Source organism: Colias eurytheme, chromosome 13 (genome assembly GCF_061535395.1).
Source record: "Colias eurytheme isolate Ceu_HAF_F1 chromosome 13, ilColEury1 Martin Lab GWU primary, whole genome shotgun sequence".
Taxonomy (NCBI): Eukaryota; Metazoa; Arthropoda; class Insecta; order Lepidoptera; family Pieridae; genus Colias; species Colias eurytheme.
In genome coordinates this window covers 5,484,908-5,505,289 of record NC_142992.1, presented here as the reverse complement: position 1 = coordinate 5,505,289, position 20,382 = coordinate 5,484,908, and the positions used below count along the sequence as shown (strand labels likewise).

The following is a 20,382-nucleotide window of genomic DNA, read 5'->3' as shown; positions in this document are numbered from 1 at the left end:
ATTTGTTCACAAAATCCAAACAGTATAATTTATATTTAAATCAAAAATTAAATGTAAAATAAAATATGTTAAGTCCAAATACATCTTAACAAAAAAGTACACAAGTAATTGTGTTTAAAGTTTGAAATAACGAAAAACACTATCCATTCCAATCTAGAATGGATTGATTTGATAAATTCAATCAACGAATCAATCTTTTCTATGGTTTATACAAACATTCCTTAATCAATATTCGTATAATTCGGAAGGATCGACACTATGAAACGCGCCAATAGATGGACAAATCTTGAAACAGCATGCTGTCTCGCTCGCACGTTGCCAATCGACGATATGCCATCTCACTCGCACTAATTTAGATTCGCTTTATTTCACACGGTTAACACTACTCGTTCGTCATTTGAACACGGTGACGCAACAAATTGTCCGGACCGCGTTGAGGTCAGCCATAATCACTTACACATAGATGGTATGCCGTCTCACTTGCACTTGTGATATTAGATTCGTTCCATACATGGTGTATATTAAAGTGAAACTTTTATTACATCGTCTCAAACTTTTTGGTCTGTGTAGCGCATGTCGCGTGATCAAACCGTACGATAATTATCGTACAAAATACAAATACGATAATTTTGTGCCTAAGTTTCACTTTTACCGTGGTTTCATAAAACCACACATTTTTTGTGATTTTAGATTCGCTCCACTTCACGGTTTACACTACACACACATAAGTGTTTGTCACGTAGACATTTTGACACAACACATAGTCCGGACCGCGCTGATGACGGCCATCATAGCCTGCACGTAGGGATCCCGCGAGGGAAGCAGTAGCTATCAGTTGGCCGGCTCGGGCGGGCCCGTGAGCCCCAGCGAGTACGCTGACTGGATGCTCTCGCACACGAACTTGTATTGGCTCTGTGGATGAAAGTGTTGATTTAGTTTTTGAAATTACATTTAAGCAGCTGCAATATTCTAATTGTTTATAGATTGGGGTATAAGTATGGGAAAAGACACAATATACATAACATACATTTAATGCTAGGCGTCCACTAGGCGGATCGGGCCGGGCCGCATCGCAACGCAATAATACGCCGGCCTATGTTTTGTATGAAACATCGTCCATTAGCGACGGATCGGGTCGGGGCGGGCCGCAACGCATTGACGGATCGCTTCGCAGGCGGATTTCTGTCGGCGGTGCGCTACGGCCCGCTCCGACCCGTCACCCGTCTAGTGGACGCAGGCAGGCGGATGTGAGCGGCGAGCGTCTGTTAGATAAAATCCGCCTAGGCGGTCCGCCACGCCCCATACAGGTGGACGCAGGAGCAAACAGCGCGTCCATTGGAGACGGCCCGTTGCGATGCGACCCGCCCCGATCCGTCTCTAATGGACGCCTAGCATTAGACGGATTTAAAATAAATAATCAATGATAATAGTCTGAAAATGGTTGCAGATAAATTCTTGGAAAAGGATTTCTGACGAATTCGTAGAGCTGGTCGAGCTCTATCTCTGCGACTCACCGCGTTCTGTATGCACATGGGCCGCTGCGTGCGCATCGCCCGCACCAGGTCGAGCGGGTAGAGCGGCTGCCTGCGCGCCAGCAGCTCTAGCGCGCTCTATCTCTGCGACTCACCGCGTTCTGTATGCACATGGGCCGCTGCGTGCGCATCGCCCGCACCAGGTCGAGCGGGTAGAGCGGCTGCCTGCGCGCCAGCAGCTCTAGCGCGCTCTATCTCTGCGACTCACCGCGTTCTGTATGCACATGGGCCGCTGCGTGCGCATCGCCCGCACCAGGTCGAGCGGGTAGAGCGGCTGCCTGCGCGCCAGCAGCTCTAGCGCGCTCTATCTCTGCGACTCACCGCGTTCTGTATGCACATGGGCCGCTGCGTGCGCATCGCCCGCACCAGGTCGAGCGGGTAGAGCGGCTGCCTGCGCGCCAGCAGCTCTAGCGCGCTCTATCTCTGCGACTCACCGCGTTCTGTATGCACATGGGCCGCTGCGTGCGCATCGCCCGCACCAGGTCGAGCGGGTAGAGCGGCTGCCTGCGCGCCAGCAGCTCTAGCGCAGTCTCCGCTAGTATGAGAGCCCCGGTTCTGCCCACTCCCGCTGAGCAGTGCACGATCATGGGCGGCTCGAGGACTCTCTCTTCTTCACCTTCACCTTCTAGCTCTTCTACAACTGTTGGTATAACTGGAAAATAGGAAAATAGTATTGTAAACATTCTGGTTCAAATGCAATTACACCAGGATGTTCTGTTTATTGAAAAATTAAGATATTTACCAGCTCGATGGTTTCTCAACTGAGAACACAGTCGGATAAAGTTAATGAAAGCTGTAGAATCTTCTGGAACGCCGTGGTCCGGCCAGGCTATGTATTGCAGTTGTGTCACGTTACGACTCGCTCCACCGTTATCCTAAAAAATTTTCAATAAGTCATTTTGTAATCAGTCAGGAAAATTTTCCATTTATACAAATAAAAACAAGGTCAATAATTTTTCGTTCACTTTATTTTTTAACTTACCTTCAAAACCATTTCCCTGCGTACATAATGTCCGAGATTCTGTTCACTATTAGTAAGGACGGTAAGGGAGTTGCTCGTTTTCAGTGGTGTAGTGCCAACTTTTGGCCAATATTGGTGACACTTGGCTCTACCTCGCTCAGCCAATACCGTCAGCATTACTATAAGGCTGCTCTCGCTTTCCCAAACCATTTGCCAAAAGTCGCCAATCGTGGACGCAAGAGGACCTACCAATTTGATTTACATTATTAGTTTTAGGTATTTTAGTACTTACGAAAGAAATAAAGGTTCAATTTTGTGACGAGGATATATGTTTTTATATTTTTTTATGGATATCAGAAACTAGACAATATGTTTAAAAAGTCAACTACAAAAATATCAATTAAATTACCTTGCGTAGCTATGTACGTAAGTACTAAATCTGAATTTGGTATCTCCATATTTATATATGACGCATTTACATAATCTCCTGTTGGTCCATTCTTTAAAATTACCCGAGTTGAATCATCTGCAATAAATTTAAATATTTGTTTAAAAAAATTAACATTTATTTAAAATCTTAACTTAAAAAAAAAGATACATTAAAAGTAGAAGGTAAAAATTAGGTTATGAAACAACCAACACTAGCAAATAATTAAAACAATATAAATAAACTTACAAGGCGCAATATCCCTGTATCTATTCTTATTCACATTAATTGGCAGTTTGGCGATCGCGGTAGATTCTTCTGGAAGCCTCCGCAGTAACGTCTCATATTGTTTTAGAGCCGCACCACTTGCCAAACCATCACCTAGAATAAAAAATAATAATTTGCTAGAATAATGTTATCATAGAATAATACCGTTGTCAGTGAAATTATATAATAGAAAATGAGTGATTATATGTAGTATGTTACAACTATAAATGAGCCAAACGTATGGGCTTAACATTTCATCTTCCATTTCATGAAGGTGTGTGATCAAACTGACACAAATAAAATAGAAATAAAACTTACAAAAATTACATTTCTCTTTTAACAATTCTTTTTTAAATAGAGGCAGTATGTTACCTAGCAACAGCATAGATTGTTCTAGTGCGTCTCCCTCGAACTGCCCGGAACCGAGCGGGACAAAACATACCGCCGGTTCCTCTGGACCCGCTTCTTCTGGCTCGTATACCGCTGAAAAAGATTTCATTAATTTATATTTACAAAGAAAACTAGTCATTAAAAAGGAAATAAACTAATTCGATATCAAGAGGAATTTTTTAAATATTCCTGTGTTTAGAAGACATCCTGTGATGACTTTTTATATACCAAGCGATTAAGCAGAAATAATTTATAGAGAATTTGTTCTACGTTTTTTTAAGTGTAAATGAAATAATTATGTAGTTCACATACCGTTTGGTTTCACTAATAAAGTGAGGACGCCTTTAGTGTTTCTGATCATTTGAACGACTTGCTCATGGGTCATTTCATCTACATCTTTTCCATTTATGGATATCACCTGAAACAGAAAAAAAAAATACATTTTAATTATGTCAGTGCTCATCATCGTCACTATCAGTATTTCACAGCATTTTCATACTAATACAGCAATTAATCCCTCAGTCCCCGGAATCACAGACACAATAGAAAATCTATTGTGTCGTGGCCCGATTGGGCTGCTCGGTGGTCAAGGGGTTAATAAGTCCACGTTAAGACGTCTCGTACCACATACGTTACAGATCTCTTATCTTGAACTGCTTAAATTTTTTAAAAGTTTTAAATTTCACTTTCAAAAATATCTAGAGCATTTTGAAGCCCATTAATATTTTTTTCTACATTATTAGATAGTAAACTATTTATATATTACATCTAATTCATAACCCTCCTCCCCCTCTCACCTGATCGCCTTCCTGTAGATGAGCCCTTGTCCTCGGAGCAACTCTCGACACTAATACTGGTGCCCCTCCCCCTCCCCCCCGCACGTTGAACCCGAACCGTCCATCTGGTCCCGCAGAGAGGCGCACACACACTGCACCCTCTGGTTCACCCTCTTGGGAAGGTGATTCGGATTCGGATTCGTCGACATAAGAGAGGGGCACGCGGAGGGCACGCTCGAGGAAACCACCGTCGCTGCTGTAATTTATTTCAATATACATCGTATTTAAAACCAAAGGCAAATGCTACGTTAATCAAATATATACATCCTATACAAACATCTTTCATAGTGTAGATAGTTTTGATACATAAAAACAAAAATAAATAATGGTTGCAATGTTCTGTAACGAATCGTTAACTAATTGAACTATTCCACAAAATACATTATTTAATTTTAATACAAATGAACTACGTACTATTAATATCTAATTGCCTTTACTACTATAAAATATGTTATTGCGTGCGTGTGGTTGTCACCGAAAACTTTCATGGTGGAAAATTGTTAATGAACAATAAAAATACGAACGAAGCCGCGTACTATAACTAAAAAAAAATTGTCGGTTTACTGACGATAGTTGAACGTGACAACGTCCGATTGTGCTTCTTTATCGCTCGTTCCGCTCTCGCTTGCACTTCAAGCTTTACATGGAACGCCTCAGAGCGAGGTAACGCCGCACGAGTCATGTTTTTTCGTGCGTGCAGCCGGCGCTATCGAATTATAAGACGTTGTCACGTCAATATATACGTCAAGAAGCTTATATCTAATACACTGGAGATTGCACTATGACCATTAACTTGTAACAAGAAAATATGACGTTGAATGACGCCTGTATGTTTTTTATCCCTTTCACACCTAACTTGGCAAGTTCATAGTGCAATCTCCAGTGTATTAGATATATTATAAGCTTCTTGATATACGTACTCATCATTCTCTACAGGCAGTGCGTCGCCCCAGGCCTGTCTCGGTGGCAGCTCGTTGTGGCCGGTCACTCTAGAGCCCTTAGCGGAAGAGTTGAGAACTGACGCCCGTTACACACCGGCAGAAAGGTCGCGATTTATAGCTATTTAGTGCTATATTTCGTCTAATTACACAATAATATATACTCACTCATCATTCTCCACAGGCAGTGCGTCGCCCCAGGCCTGTCTCGGCGGCGGCTCGTTGTGGCCGGTCACTCTGGAGCCTCTAGCGGACGAGTTGAGAACTAAAGCCGGTGACGCGCCCGCGGAACGATCGCGATTTCGGGAACTGCTGCGTCTGAAAATAAAATGAATATAAATAATATATTATTAATTTCTAAGTAAGTATAGCTCGCGTTCATGGGTAATACATATTTCCATTATATGTAATATAAAGTTATAAACCACAAAATTTAATATAAAAGTCGTAACATGTGTACAATATCATTTCGATTCCCAGAAATAATAAATGATTACAAATGTTTGCATACCTGTTGATATTCATTCTGTAAATGAAATTTTACAAAATTGCTCCCATTTAAATTATTAATTAATCAACCACATTTCATATTCATTCATCAAACATTCAACTTATTGCTTTGATCTCGTTGACAAGACGAAAACTAATTGAAATACAGAACTAAAAAAAAACAACATACCTAACAAAGCTCCTATTACTCGATCTAGACCGCCTCGCATCTTCTAAAGCCTGTGTTTCCGTTCTAGCCACGGTAGGTGCGGTGACACCAGCCAGGGCCCCTAGGGCTCCCAACAAGGGCCTCCGTCGTGGAGCCCTAAGTCTGAAGAACCCGTGTCTCTCTACACTGCAACGCCATAAGGCCTTCGCCGCTCGACCGGAACGCATGTTGAATCCTAATACCGTGTCGTAGGATTCAGACTGAAATGAAACAAAGTAAAATATTAAAAGGTGCTTTTTTTCTTTAATTAACTAGTAAGTTAAAGTGTATAATTTGAAATGCATTATATTTTGTCAATTTATTTTTAGTCATTTTTAGTAAACGTATATCTACATGTGTAGTGTGTACACATACCTACCATGTACAACAGAAAATGGAATAAATAAGGGAATAAATATCCTATTTCTTTTATTTGTTTTTAAAATACTGTTTTATAATAATACTGAACACAAATTTCTCATCAAAAAGATAAATATGTGTTAAATATGATAACTTACTGGTTCTCTTTTCAATTGAATGAAAAATTGTTTCTTCTTGAAGGAAATCTTGACAATTTTACTCCAAGAGAATGTATTAACTCGAATATTATTTTGAAAGACAACTATTCCAATTGATGTTACACCAATCAATATGTCTTTACCATTGTAATCCTGAAATAAAAAGAGTTTATAATTTATTATATTTAAAAACCTTAAAAAATAATACGAAAGCTAAAAAACAAAGTACTTATGTCAATTACTTATTTAAATGCCTTATTTGTACTTCATTTTAAGTAATTACTGTACTAATGATAGCTTGTTTATGGATGTTTTAAATAAAATTAAATGTTATATAATATATTGTTCTATGGAAAACTGTATGTAATAAGTCCATTTTCATTACTTTGCTTAATAACTCTTATAAATAAAACAAAACACAAACATAGTTGCATAAGTTCACTCTTAAAAATGTACCAGCCGAATTGAGAACTTGCTTTTATTGTTGAAGTCGCTTAAAAAGATAAAATCTTACCTTAGCGGGATGTGATTCCACACCATAACAGTCCAACCTCTTGGCGTGTTCTAGAAAGTTCGCCTCAGCGTCCGCCGGCGCTTGACCCTTGTGCAACTTGTGCAATTCGCGGATACGACGCTCGTCCTCTGAACTCTGTTTGGGCAACAGGCAGAGATCGGAAAGATATGTGTTCGAATGTTCTGCGGTGTTGTAGTCGCCTAGTTCCGCTGAAATTTTGATGTATATGCTAATATAAGTTGAATGAGAATAAGACTACTGTTTATATATTAAATATGGCTGTCAAATTTTGTACAATTTAAAAAATTCACGAGGTGATAATTTTAAGTGTATCTTATTTTAATAAACAGTTTGTCATGCTAATTTCCACACCAATGTTTTTCATTTTCATGGAAAAAAGACACCGTGTTCAACCTCACAGTTTCAGTGAATATAAATTAAATAAGAAACAAATAGCCCTAAAAAATTGCCACATAGGAGTACTTCAAACACATTATCCAGTAAAATATGCGTATAATTTTATCTTACCTTGTACAGTAAACGAAGCGAGCAATAAAGCTGTGTTTCTAGGCGCTGACATACGTCCATCCAGAAGCAATTTCCTTAATTGCAAACAGAGTAGATATCTTGTGAACTCTTCGGAAAGACGGCAAGGTTCCGGCGGATAGAATCGTACAGCGAGCCAAAACTGTGCATTTACACCAACTTGTTTCTTCACTGATTTACTGCTGTCGAGCCAACGCTGTGGAAAACATAAATTAATCTATAATATTAATCTATCTCTATAATATAAAAATGAATCCCAAAATGTGTTGGTAAGCGCATAACTTGAGAACGGCTGAACCGATTTCGATAATTCTTTTTTTATTATATTTCTTGAAGGTCGAGGATGGTTCTTATGTAGAGAAAACGTAAATATGTACAACGGGCGAAGCCGGGGCGGACCGCTAGTTAATAATAAAAATCAATCAACTAATTTTGTTTATGTTTTTGTTAAGATGATAAAGTGAAAACTGAATTCTATATTATATGAATATAAATATTACAAATAAAATGAATATGAATTGCAGATTGTATAAATCGTTCAAATTATCCTTATTTTATGGTTTTGGTCAAGTGCTAAGATAGGAAATTGTCATCACCAAATGCTTCCAAACAATTATACAATATTTAAAAAAAAATTCACAGCTTCTTCACACATTTTTTAATATAGAATCACTTTAAATCTTATTGCATTTTCTAGCAAATACTTCTTATTCTATAGCCAGATTATCACAGTATACTTTTACTCTGCAATTGTTTACACATTTTTTAAATACTTCCAATTAATTAATGATTCAGGCATTCTTGCATACATAGAAATGGAGAAAGCATGAAATTGAAATAATAAAATTCAAGTTCCTTAGCAAATGCATGACATGATAGCTAATTTATGCATTTGGACAAAGTTAATTCTGTAAAAAGTGAATTATTAACAAATGCAATAATTCATTGGTGACATTATTGTCTTTTTCCTATACATTAGAATTGCCTATACAATATCTATTCGGTTATTTTAGTAATTCAATTCAGAAAAATACATGAAGTAGACACTTATTTGTAAGATTACTTTAACTTCAATTAATTAGTACTTATAAAGAATTGTAAAGGGACTCAAATAGAAAATAGGTAAGACTCACAAATAGGAAACAAAAAGAAATGGGACTTTATTTTCAACAACAAAGTAAAAGATTCATCTCCTATGATAAAAAAATATATATATTAGCAATAATTTACCTGACATTTCTTCTGATAATCCATGAATGAAACAAGACTACTATATTTAAAACACTCTAGATCTTTAACAAAACTGTATTTACTGCACCACTACACATTCTATACTACCTTGATATTGACTTTAAAATTCACTTTACACCAGTTCATGACTCACTGATAGTACAATATAAAATGTTAATGTATTAAGCATGACCCAACCAAAAGATTAAGTGATATGAGTCATGTGCCATGCCGTTTTTATGCTAATTCTTCATTCATAATTCTGATTGATAATATCAAGGATTTAATAAATTTATAAAATTTAAGTGAAATTGTATTGTAGGTTAAGAAACTGTATATTCTTTGTGAATGTTTTACTTGCAGATAAACAAGGTCAGAAGCACATAAAGAACATATTATTTTTTTATTTATCAATGATTCAAATAAACACACTAAAAGTAAATTATAATAGAAATTATAAGAAGCAGTGTTATCAAAGAAAAATAAATACCTAGGTACTACTATTTCTATAATAAAAAATGTACATTATGTACAGTACAATAACCTTTGTTAAAAATAAACAATTGTTGTAAATTGAGTATAGAAATGTTTACCGTTATTTCTGTATTTGTTGCACTTGGCGGAGATCCATTTTCAGTGAACTGCAGACCAAAATAATCCTTCTCAACCAATTCCAGGTGTTGAAAAACTAGCTCAAGTAGAACACTGCCTTTTGCTTTTTTCTAAAAAAAATGAGAAATTGTAGCCTAGTCACTCATTCTGGCTCTACCCAGGTTGACTGGGGATACAAAGAAAATGATACATAGCTTAGTAATTAATTAATTAGTAATAAATTAATAATGTAGCTTTCTGTTGGTGTAAAATTGTTTTAATTTGGTTCAGTAGTTTCTGAGTCTCAATGAATGCTAACAAACAAACAATCAAATCTTTCTTCTACACAATGACTGTATAGATAAATATTCCCTCTATGATTTTAAATACTTTTTATTAACTTATACTTAATTACTTATATTAATAATAGAAATATATCTCTAATACAAATACAAGGTCAAGTATTTAAGAAACATATTTAGAAATTAGGAGTTTGAAAGACATATTCAGGTCTTACCTCGATTTGAAACGATTGCTGGGTGTCATCCAAAAACAGAACAGTGACATTGAAAATGTTAAGCTTTCGTTCTCTGGCTAGTTCCGATGCTCGCACGTTGTATGTCCCACTAGAACTACTGAAGGCACGGCGTGATACACTCTCAATCATTGCATCGATTACTCACTATCGGATTCCTATCAGAGAAGTCAACGCCCCAGGCTAGTTATCATACACGAATCAACTTAATTAGGCATCCCAGTAACCTCTAACCTTGTGAATCATAACTAGCATAACAGTTCGCGGTTTAACAAGGTAAACCTTGTTATAGTATTTCCAGTCATGGACAAGCGTAGCGAATCATGTGTTACTGCATAACATTTTTGTAAATACGTATATTATTTATTATTGTATCGTTCGAATATTACAGATACTGTCAGTCTTATGTGTACTTTGAAGAAGCACCAGAAGCACTATAAATAAACTCCTCGTTGTTTACGTATAATACTTGAAATTATTGAAAAAGATTTACAAAACACACAAAAACTAAGAATTCAACTCAGTTCCGATTTCGTTTAACAGGCTCGCGCCATATTGAATGCGGTTTGAAGTATGACATTGACATCTGACATATTTTGTCAAAATTCCGAGAAATTTTAGAAATGGCAATATCTTTTTCAATTAAGTTATAATTATTTAAGTGGATTATTAGTTAATTACATCACTATAATAATATCACTATAATTTAGAACGCATTAGAGCGTTTTCACACTATCCGATCCGATATCGGATATCGGAAGCCGATAGCCGATATCCGATATCGGAGGGAAGTAAAATGTATGAAATATGTACCTGTCTTTCACATTGTCCGGTCCGATATCGGATATCGGAGCCGACACCGATATGCCCGTGAGCTATCGGACGATAATGTTCAGTGTTACCAACTCAATTTTCGAAAAGGCAGTATACCAACAGCAAAAAAATCACTAGTTTGTGTATTTTCAGTCATTTAGAGGGCGCTAAATGTAAAAAAAAAATCCTTTCATTTACTTTAAACCTTTTCATTAAGAAAACATTCATTTAAGTATTTAAAGGCATTAAAAATACGATTTATACGGGAGCTATTTTAATACCGTCAAAATATATATACCGAAAATATATTGCGTTCATAAATAATTCAACCCTATTTTCTAGATATTAGTGTCTATTATCTTTATTTACTCATTCTGCATCGCTCCTCCTCCTACTCGGGTGTTGTGCTGTTTATTGTATTGTTGTCATTGAGTCACAGATTTAGTGCTTTGTTTTCCAATACTGTCTGTTCACAGATTTTTTTTTTTTTATGTCTCAAATATAATAAATACAACAAAAAAAGTTTTTAAAGTGAAACTTTTATTACATCGTCTCAAACTTTTTGGTCTGTGTAGCGCATGTCGCGTGTATCGCGGCTGCCGAGTAGGTATACCTACGGCAGCCTCGTTGTGTGGTTTTATGAAACCACGGTAAAAGTGAAACTGTTCGAACGGTTCCGAACACTGCTTTGTGTAGCGCATGTCGCGTGTCGGTCGGCTGCCGAGTAGGTATACCTACTCGGCAGCCGCGATACACGCGACATGCGCTACACAGACCAAAAAGTTTGAGACGATGTAATAAAAGTTTCACTTTAAAAACTGACGAAATAGTTAATGGAGAAACAATTCTATGACATTCAAGAATTTATTGCATTGCGGAATCTGTGACAACGAAGAATTTAAGAATTTGTGACACGAACAATTAGTTTAGTATAATTTATTTCTGTTTAAATATTTGCACACTCAGATAGTGGGTAGAATGTATTAGCCACCTATAAAATTGTAATAACAACACCTACATTTTAATGTAACATAAAATTTGAATTTGTATTTGCCAGTTTCGTCGCTTTAATCGCGGACGCATATACTGAGTTCAACTTTATTTTATTTTATTTGTATAAGAACATAACAGTCATACATGATTTAATATAAAAAAGTTCTAATATTCACTACGACCACACAACATGTTCTATTATTAAAAAAAGAAAAACAGCATATAAAAAAAAACAAGTCTCACAATTAAATTGAATATTGAAACTTGATTCTGACTCTGCAGAGGGTACAAACTACAAAGCCATACACCGCAGTCAGCAGATTAAACCGGTTTGACAAACATCAGTTTATTTATTATTATTTATTTTATTTAAAATAAAGTCTGTTTTGTAACACAAATGCAAATCCCCATATATCTAATTTTCCAGTCTCTGGCAACACTCATGATATCGGGACGATATTATCGGATAATGTGAAAGGGCAAAATGTGTCCGATATCGGATATCGGCTATCGGCTTCCGATATCCGATATCGGATCGGATAATGTGAAAACGCTCTTAGGCCTAGGATTAGTAATTATTAGTGTATACAGGTATCACATATTTATTGCATTGTGTCCTTGATTGTGTCTTGTGATTTCTGGCATCTAGCGGAAATTTAAAAAACTATCTCGGAAATAGTCTATTGTCATAGAGCCTTTTGTTTTTGCTAGTGGCTGGTGGCACCATCTACTTCACGCCGACGCGACGTCTTTGCCGATTATGTTCTTGACAGTGTTGCCAACTTAATGCTTTATAAGGCTTTTTTTCTATCTAGGGCTTTTTTTCATGAGTTAGTGCTTAAAAATCAATTTTAGTACCTAGTACCCAATCTAGTGCTTCTTCTAGTGTTTGAACGTAATGCTTAATGAAATAACGAAATTGAGTGGGTTTGCCTTTGCTTTATTTGATGTTATATATTCGGACGCCGGACGGGCCTAAAAACAATGAATAAATCTTGTTCCAACTACGACATTCCAAAGGAAGTTAGACAAATCGTTTCAAGTTCAAGTGGTTGCAAAACGATTTCAATGAAGAAAGTGAATTAAAGATTATATTTCTTTATTAAAAAAGGTTTTTTTTTAGTAGGTAAAGGATTTTTTTACTTTTAGCGCTCTTTTTGACTGAAAATACGCAAACTAGTGCTTTTTTGCTGTTGGTCTAGTGCCTTTTCGAAAATTGAATTGGCAACACTGATTCTTGATTCTTTTGCGTTTTCTTTCGTCAGTTTGATTTGAATTTAGAAATTCGCTGGATTTAATTATTGTAATTTAATGATTATATTTTGATTAATTAATTGTGGTTCCTGCTTTGAGAAATCAGAAATATATAAAGATAAGTGTGTTTTTTCTACTATTATTATTGTGTGATGTATTTTGCTATACCTTTGAACTATTCAGGTACCTACTTAATTCTGCATGGAAACAATTAATAATATCTGTGATTTAAATATTATATACGTATAATAAATATACGCAAGTGGAAATTGTAAATCGGATGTGTCGCAATCGCAATTATTATTATTTATTGCTTTTGTCAATGCTTTCTTATTAGGGTAGGTACTTATGATACAAAGAATTTCAATCAACATCAAGATCCGATCTAGAAGCTCATTGAAAGAGGCGTCTGTGGAGGCGTCATTCGAAAGACAATTCCGCAGTATGTTTGCCACGTCGTTATAAAACAACACAGCTGAAAATGGCTGAAATATGAAAGCCAGCGCGAAGCACATACAAATGATGAGCAGATAAAGATGCGCCTAATGAAGTTCCTACGAGTACAACTTCAGTGGTCAGCTGTAGGTATGTTCTGTTTTGAAATACCTACTTACAATAGTAAATAACTAGGTAGGTATTTGAGAATTATTGCGAATGGTAAATCTTGCTTTATCATATTTGGTGTGATTTCTTGTAGGTAAGTTATTGTTTAGATAATACTAGCTTTCCGCCCGCGGCTTCGCCCGCGTTTTCAAAGAAAAACCTGTTCCCGTAGGATTTCTAGTTTAGATTTATAGTTCGAACAACAGCGAAGCTGTGGGCAAAAGCTCTGTAAAATTAAAGAAGTTTCACTTCAATAAATTGCTTATGCTTAGTAGGTTGCTAAGATTTAAAATTTTCTTCAAAAAAATGTAGATCAAACCAATCTACAAGACTCATTCTACGTGTACTTTCTTTTATTGAAACGATATTGGAGGCATGTATTAGGTGTTATAGGAATATAAAAATGAATAAAACAAGAATTCAAACAGTTATCTGCCTTTAATCTGCACTTCTTCATAATCCAGCAGCCATAGTCATTCAATCGGTACCATTACAGGAAGAGAAATTAATACACTATTAGATACTGTTACAGTTTGGTTTGAATATGTGTTACAGATGAAGTTATGTGTAGTAGATTTCCGTAATTTTAAACTATTATTACTATTAAATACTTGCGTATCATGAAAACCAGGGTGCAATGCGATCTTGCCGTGTACAATTATAATAAATTTTATTTAATGTAACGGACTAGCAGTTTTATAGTTAATTAATTATTTTGTACTTAGCATTCTATGCTGCTTCTATTACGCTAATGTTTGAGGGGAATCAGATTTTTCCTTATTTATCGATATAAAAGCACTATTGTACACATGTATTATTAATATGGTTTGAATCGATTTGATTAAGAGTATCGATTATATTAATGGTAATTAAACAGATCGTATCAATAGCGTCAGACAGTAAACATTACATTCTATATTAACTATTAATAAGTAGATTTAATTAAATTGGCTTATTGAGTTAAAGAAAAACCTGATTCCTTATTAATAAGTACAGATTACGTACAGTATCGCATTGCACTTTTGAATAACTGTTTACCGTACTGTTGTTATCTGTGGGTGTAGTGATGTGCATAAGTCGTAAAAAATCCGTCATTTAATAATTTTGATTATGGCCGAACCTTCCACTTTTAAATACACATTTTTTGCATTTGTAATAATTTTTGAAAATATAAATTTTGATAATATTTTTTCCTTTTGTTCCTAAATATTAATCCAAATAGTTTTATTATCCTTAATATTGTATTTACAATTTTTTCAACAGCCGAAAAATATGTTCAATATTTTTAATAATATTATTTTTTAACGACTCTTGTTAAGTAGTAGGTAACAGTACAAATATTATTGATCACAAGTTGGTTTTCATTGGTCATTAACATACTTTAAATTACATCCTTATAACTACGGTAATACATTTAACAGTAGGTCCTTAGTCCAAATTTTAGTACGAATGAACATTACATGCACATTACAAAAACTCAATAAAAAATGTATGGTTGTGGCTATTTATATCATGTTTTCTATGGCATTGAAAAGGTTCGAGGGGAAAGAAAAGTGTTGAGTTCTGAGGGTAGTCTGCAAAATGCTTGCATTATACTGTAGCTATACAACGGCGAGTTATACTTTGCATACTTTTTGGATATTTCAATACTTAAATCAAATATAAATTTTTAAATTTTTTGAAAATTCTATAATAATATTTCAAAATCTACTTTCCAAATGCGAGGTAATTTTATTAGTTTGTTGGTTACCCAAAAAATATGCAACAGCTAAACATTGAATTTAATTCAGACCTTCTGTTAGGTGTATTTTAAGAAACTTGTACTCAAACAAAACGTAATCATTTAGGCAAAATTCTGAAAAAAGGCATTAAGAAAATTATTATTAAATATCGCAACAAATATCCAACTTGTATAATTACACAAAATCTTACAAAGCTAAAAACTTATCTTATAGGTACATAAAACTAATAATACATTTTAATAAACTAAAATTACGCGAACAATATTTACAATTTACGATAATGCATTCAATTATTTTATACACATCGTTTTTAATATCTATCTATTAACAAAAAACTAAGATTCTTAAAACTTGTAGGCCACTAAGACTGACGACACATTATCTACTTCCATAATATTGATATTATTTTATTTCTAAACTATAAGGTGCATCATTTGCTAAGTAGAACAAAACAACTCAGAGTATTTCAATAAATTAATATATCTAGTACTATTTTTAACGCTGAGATTTCCATGTATTGTACTTATTTACAAAATGCAATCTTTAATTATAATAATTAAAAGAAATCACAAAAAAATTTAAACGTAATTTGTAAGACATGCTTCTCTAAATATTTGTAAATCATGGAGGTTTACAAAAATCTTGTTTTTTAAAACAGCTATTCGGAACAGAGTATTGTTATAAAAGCCACAGGCTCAATTTTGTACTAAACACCTATGTTATTCTACGAACCATTTATACCATTGTAAAAGTAGCTACATCAAGACGAGTATATCAGTCAAAATGTTTTATTTTACATAAATATTTTATTAAAACTTATTACTCCTCTAAACTTGGCTGGAATCATATCAAGATTCGAATTAAGGCCAGATTAGATTACATTAAAAACAAATAATAGACGAAATTATTGTTACATTTTTAAATCAAACAATAAATAACATTATTTGCTTGATCAAACAAAATACTTTTATAAATTTATCGATATTGATATTTAATGCATCCCTAATTTCATTCGATAAGCCTTCGAAGTGGCGAAAGTTAGTGTTGTCATGTCAGAACAAACATCGACAAAATACATGGCTAGGAATAAACATAACAGAGAACTTTTAAACCATGCCTTTCGACATCATCCGCACGGTATTTTTTAAGGCTTGACGTTTGTTGCAGAACCATATTCTGATAACTTCACGCTCGTATCCTAGTTGGTGTGCAAGACCAGTGATTTCGGTACCTGAAAGGAAAAAACCATTATTTATAATCCAAAGATCATCCTTGTTCGTAGGTAGATGATTGCAATAACTATGTTTTCATTGTAAACAGCTTTTTCCGTGACTTGATTTCAAAAAATAGCATTCAGTTAAAGAGTAGGTAGAAGAAAATTCTGAGGATGACGTTGAAAATAGTGTGGTCACCAATATGTCATGGTGTTGATCGTTCGGCCTAAACAATTGAATGTTGTCATACAATGAACGCGCTAGTCATTCAATCAAATAGCAGATTCAAACAGATGACGGTGACATAGTCAATATAACGACGAATATCCAAAAAAGAATTCCAATAACAAAATTATAAGTGTGACAAAGAAAGTTTGGCGAGTAACGTGAACTTCGTAACCACAAGTCCTGCAAACAAATTATTTATTGAAATCATTGTTGAAAACTTACCAGACGGATGGGTGTTTCTTTCGAAATGTGCGTTGAGTAGCTCTAACGCTTGTGGAGTGAAGGATGTTCGCCGTTTTCTCTTCTTACTCGGCTCCATTCCGATGAAGTCCGTCAAATGGTTCTGACCAGACGCATACCTGGAAAAAGGAGACGCTTTTTATTATTTTGTGTACGCCAAATAATGTGTCTGTGTGTCTTATGTCTAGAATAAGCTTAGAGCTATAATATACACGTGAAAATGATGAGGGTTGATGAATAATGAACGATGGATGAACGTATTGTAAAATATGGTAGGTCTATTTGAGCATAATTGAAACGTATTTTATTTATCGCGCAGAATATTCATGGATTATTAATATTTTCTTCAATCATGTACCCGCAAAGTACGTAAATGCATTTTTAATGAAGAGAGTAATTTTTTGAGCGGATTTACGGCGCACTTCTGGAAATTTAATTGATCTTAATGAGAATTAAGTTATAGTTGAGAAGTTCTCGCCGACAAAAGATAGCCTATCACATTACGTCTAAACACCGCGACCGTTACGCGACGAATATAACAAAAACAATTTATAAAGATATCCGTAAGGTGGCTTCCGTAAACAACACGGTATATATACCGTATAGTATATATACTAAATGTTAAGGCGTCTCAAGTTCGTATTGAAAACCAAAATACCCGTCAATGTAAATAATGAACCTTGTTCTGGTTTCATAATGCCAATGCCATTTGAATCCCCTTACATAAATATCGGATATTGATGCATCTTATATGATAAACGAAAACATAAGTGAGATAATCCTAAACATAATTTTTTATACCGCACATCATTGTTTGACCTTAGAATATTTTATGCTAAGTCCAACTTCTAAAATTTTCGAAAGAAAATATGTATAGAAAAATCTCGTGTAATTTTCTTCGGATGCTCTTAATTTATGGACAATTATGCATATCATATTCCTTTGTATTGTCTTATGTTAAGATTAGATCCATCAAGTAATTCAAATTCAAATTGTTAATTACGTAAACGATCAAAGTCTGCTGAGAGCAGGTACTGTACCGAAGAGGAAGGGTAAAAACAAAAATAAGCGATTTCGCACTCGACTGATGACTATTTGAAGAATTTGTTAAATGGATGATTTGTTAGTTACCTTAATGAAGACGAGACTGAATCTATATCTGAATTAATTCAAGTACAATCGTTGCAGAGACGCTCGTTAAAAATTACCACCAAGAGGGACAACCGATTGCAAATTCAACGCACCATTTGCAATGTTAAACCATTCCCGTTGCATTCAGATAATGCATTTTAATGATGCGAAATGTATAATCGATAGATACAAGGGGTCTTTATAAGATTTTAAGTGGTCGATGAGGAATAAACGACACCTGGTGCGCTTATGAAATTTTCAAGATTTTAACGGTACGTGTTTTGTATACCAACGCCGTTTGAATCGATTTTCCGATTGACGCGCGTTTCTATAGTTGTATTTATATGAATGATGAGATGAGATACAGGCAATTTATTGTTAGTTATTTTTAAACTAAATATAAGTAAGTCCACACGCACACCTTTCGACATCACCGTTAATTAAATATTTCATAAAATTATAAAAGATCAGCGAATTCCATGAAATATCAAATTAGCAGTCAGTGTTGTTAGCTATAATATAAAGCATGTACTTATATTAATAAAAAATAAAATAAAAAGCGTAACGATAAAAGCGCAGTTAGTCCAGATTTGAGAAATGTTTTTCATCGCTAAGCGTTAAGGCCAAATGTGACACGAACACGATTTCACAATACAATATTCACTCAAACAATCATATTTACCTCTCCTCGGCTTCCTTCATCCAACGTTCAAGCACCGGTTTGATTTTCTGCGCACTTTTTGGTGTTATATCCAATTTCTCAAATCTGTATCGAACATAAATTATAATGTTAGACTTTAACGTACCGGTTAAAAAGCATAGCGCGACGTACCTTCATCCCGAGATAATTTTATTCACTTCCAAATTAACAGCGTAATTGCAGGACATTGACATAGCGTTAACGATTGGATACAGAAAAAAACAATAGGCAATTTAGGCCGGGGTAATCAGTTTGATTAATACCGAACGCAGTAACAATAAAACGAATTCAATTAGAAACGAAAGGTAACGTATGCCAATGCCCTGGCTTTGAATTGCGCGAAATGAATATTAATAAAAACAAAAAAACGTAATGAAATAATACATCATGCTATATTAGATGGAAAGTTGAAATTACACGTCGTGTTACAAATAACTAATCAGATAAAATTCTCATAACAATTATTCATAATGTCGAACCGGCACATTTGGTAGCCGACATTAATGCGTTGCGTTTGTCTTAACATCAAAATGTAACGTTCCTCTGATGTATGGCGCCTTCTTACTATAATTACTCGTATGTAAATATGGTATACGTGTGAAAAGGAAAAGAAAGGAACTCCAAAACCGGTAATTAGACATAATTGTATGCGGCTTACATTCACGTGGTATGCACGGATCGCCGATCGAGATAAGATTACATTAAACAGCGTTGAAACATTTTGATTTAAAGACAATTTATGTATGGCCGTCGAGAGTGAGTCGAAGCGTGTGCTTAATGCATGTAACAGGCTGTATCTCAGAAGCTATCGCCATTCTTTGAACATCTCGCTGATTGCTCTCTAAAGTCTTCGACTGAGTTGTTGAATTGACTTATTGAAACTAGATTTATGGCGATAACTTAGAGATGGTGTAAGTGGGGTAAAAAAAACAAAACACATACATGTTTTGTTGTTGTGAAGACAGTTGAGCTGCTAGCATCTGCGAAGCCAGGGCACTGGGGACGGTAATAAATTATGTTAGATAGTTCATCAATTGATCTCCAAATGTGATTGATACAAAATTGTAGAGACGCACGCTTGAAGCCGAATAACTAAAAATACTTGAAAATCAAAAAAGAGCGTGTGTGCCGGGCACACGAGTAGGTACGAAGTGAAACTTCCTAGGCAAGATTCAAAGATACCAAAATCGTCGCCTTACTTCATGACGTGACGGTATTGCCATGACGAAACCTTAAAATTTTACTCTCAATGCGCATTAAGAAGTTTCACTTCAAAAATAAACACTTCTATGTAACGTCTTTTTTGCTGCTTTATTGTATCCTGTACGCAACGTGCCCTTCATTAACAGTAGAACTTAAACATAAATCGTCTCAAGTCTCAACATACTTTTCTTATAGAGTTATTTTTTTGGACGCACGATAAAGTAGATCAATGAAGATGCGTTGACGCAGTTAGGCTAATGTAAAATGATAATTGTAACC

General features: G+C 35.1%; 2 protein-coding genes across 6 annotated transcripts in view; both read right to left on the bottom strand.

Annotated features, from left to right (window-relative positions):
• Window positions 1-466: 466 nt before the first annotated feature.
• Window positions 467-10,527, bottom strand: Ptpmeg (protein tyrosine phosphatase Meg). Its single transcript, XM_090108465.1, has 16 exons — window positions 9,965-10,527; window positions 9,450-9,578; window positions 7,609-7,822; window positions 7,081-7,289; window positions 6,567-6,719; window positions 6,031-6,269; window positions 5,520-5,669; window positions 4,375-4,609; window positions 3,890-3,995; window positions 3,560-3,670; window positions 3,170-3,301; window positions 2,903-3,019; window positions 2,515-2,738; window positions 2,275-2,407; window positions 1,967-2,184; window positions 467-912 (listed from the first exon to the last, which is right to left on the bottom strand). Exons 1-16 carry the CDS (start codon window positions 10,112-10,114, stop codon window positions 832-834), a joined length of 2,601 nt encoding a protein of 866 aa, XP_089964591.1. The 5' UTR covers window positions 10,115-10,527; the 3' UTR covers window positions 467-831.
• Window positions 10,528-14,064: 3,537 nt separating this feature from the next.
• pdm3 (POU-domain protein pdm3) overlaps window positions 14,065-20,382 on the bottom strand; it is a 117,861-nt gene continuing 111,543 nt past the window's right edge. For 3 of the 5 annotated variants that reach the window (XM_090108486.1, XM_090108488.1, XM_090108487.1), the window contains 4 exons: window positions 19,843-19,896; window positions 18,883-18,966; window positions 17,052-17,188; window positions 14,065-16,618 (listed from right to left, as the gene is read on the bottom strand). In XM_090108486.1, the coding sequence (XP_089964612.1) occupies window positions 16,494-16,618; window positions 17,052-17,188; window positions 18,883-18,966; window positions 19,843-19,896 (400 nt within the window). In that variant the 3' untranslated portion in view covers window positions 14,065-16,493. The remainder of the gene's footprint in view (window positions 16,619-17,051; window positions 17,189-18,882; window positions 18,967-19,842; window positions 19,897-20,382) is intronic. The other 2 variants (XM_090108490.1, XM_090108489.1) reach the window with 2 other exon arrangements.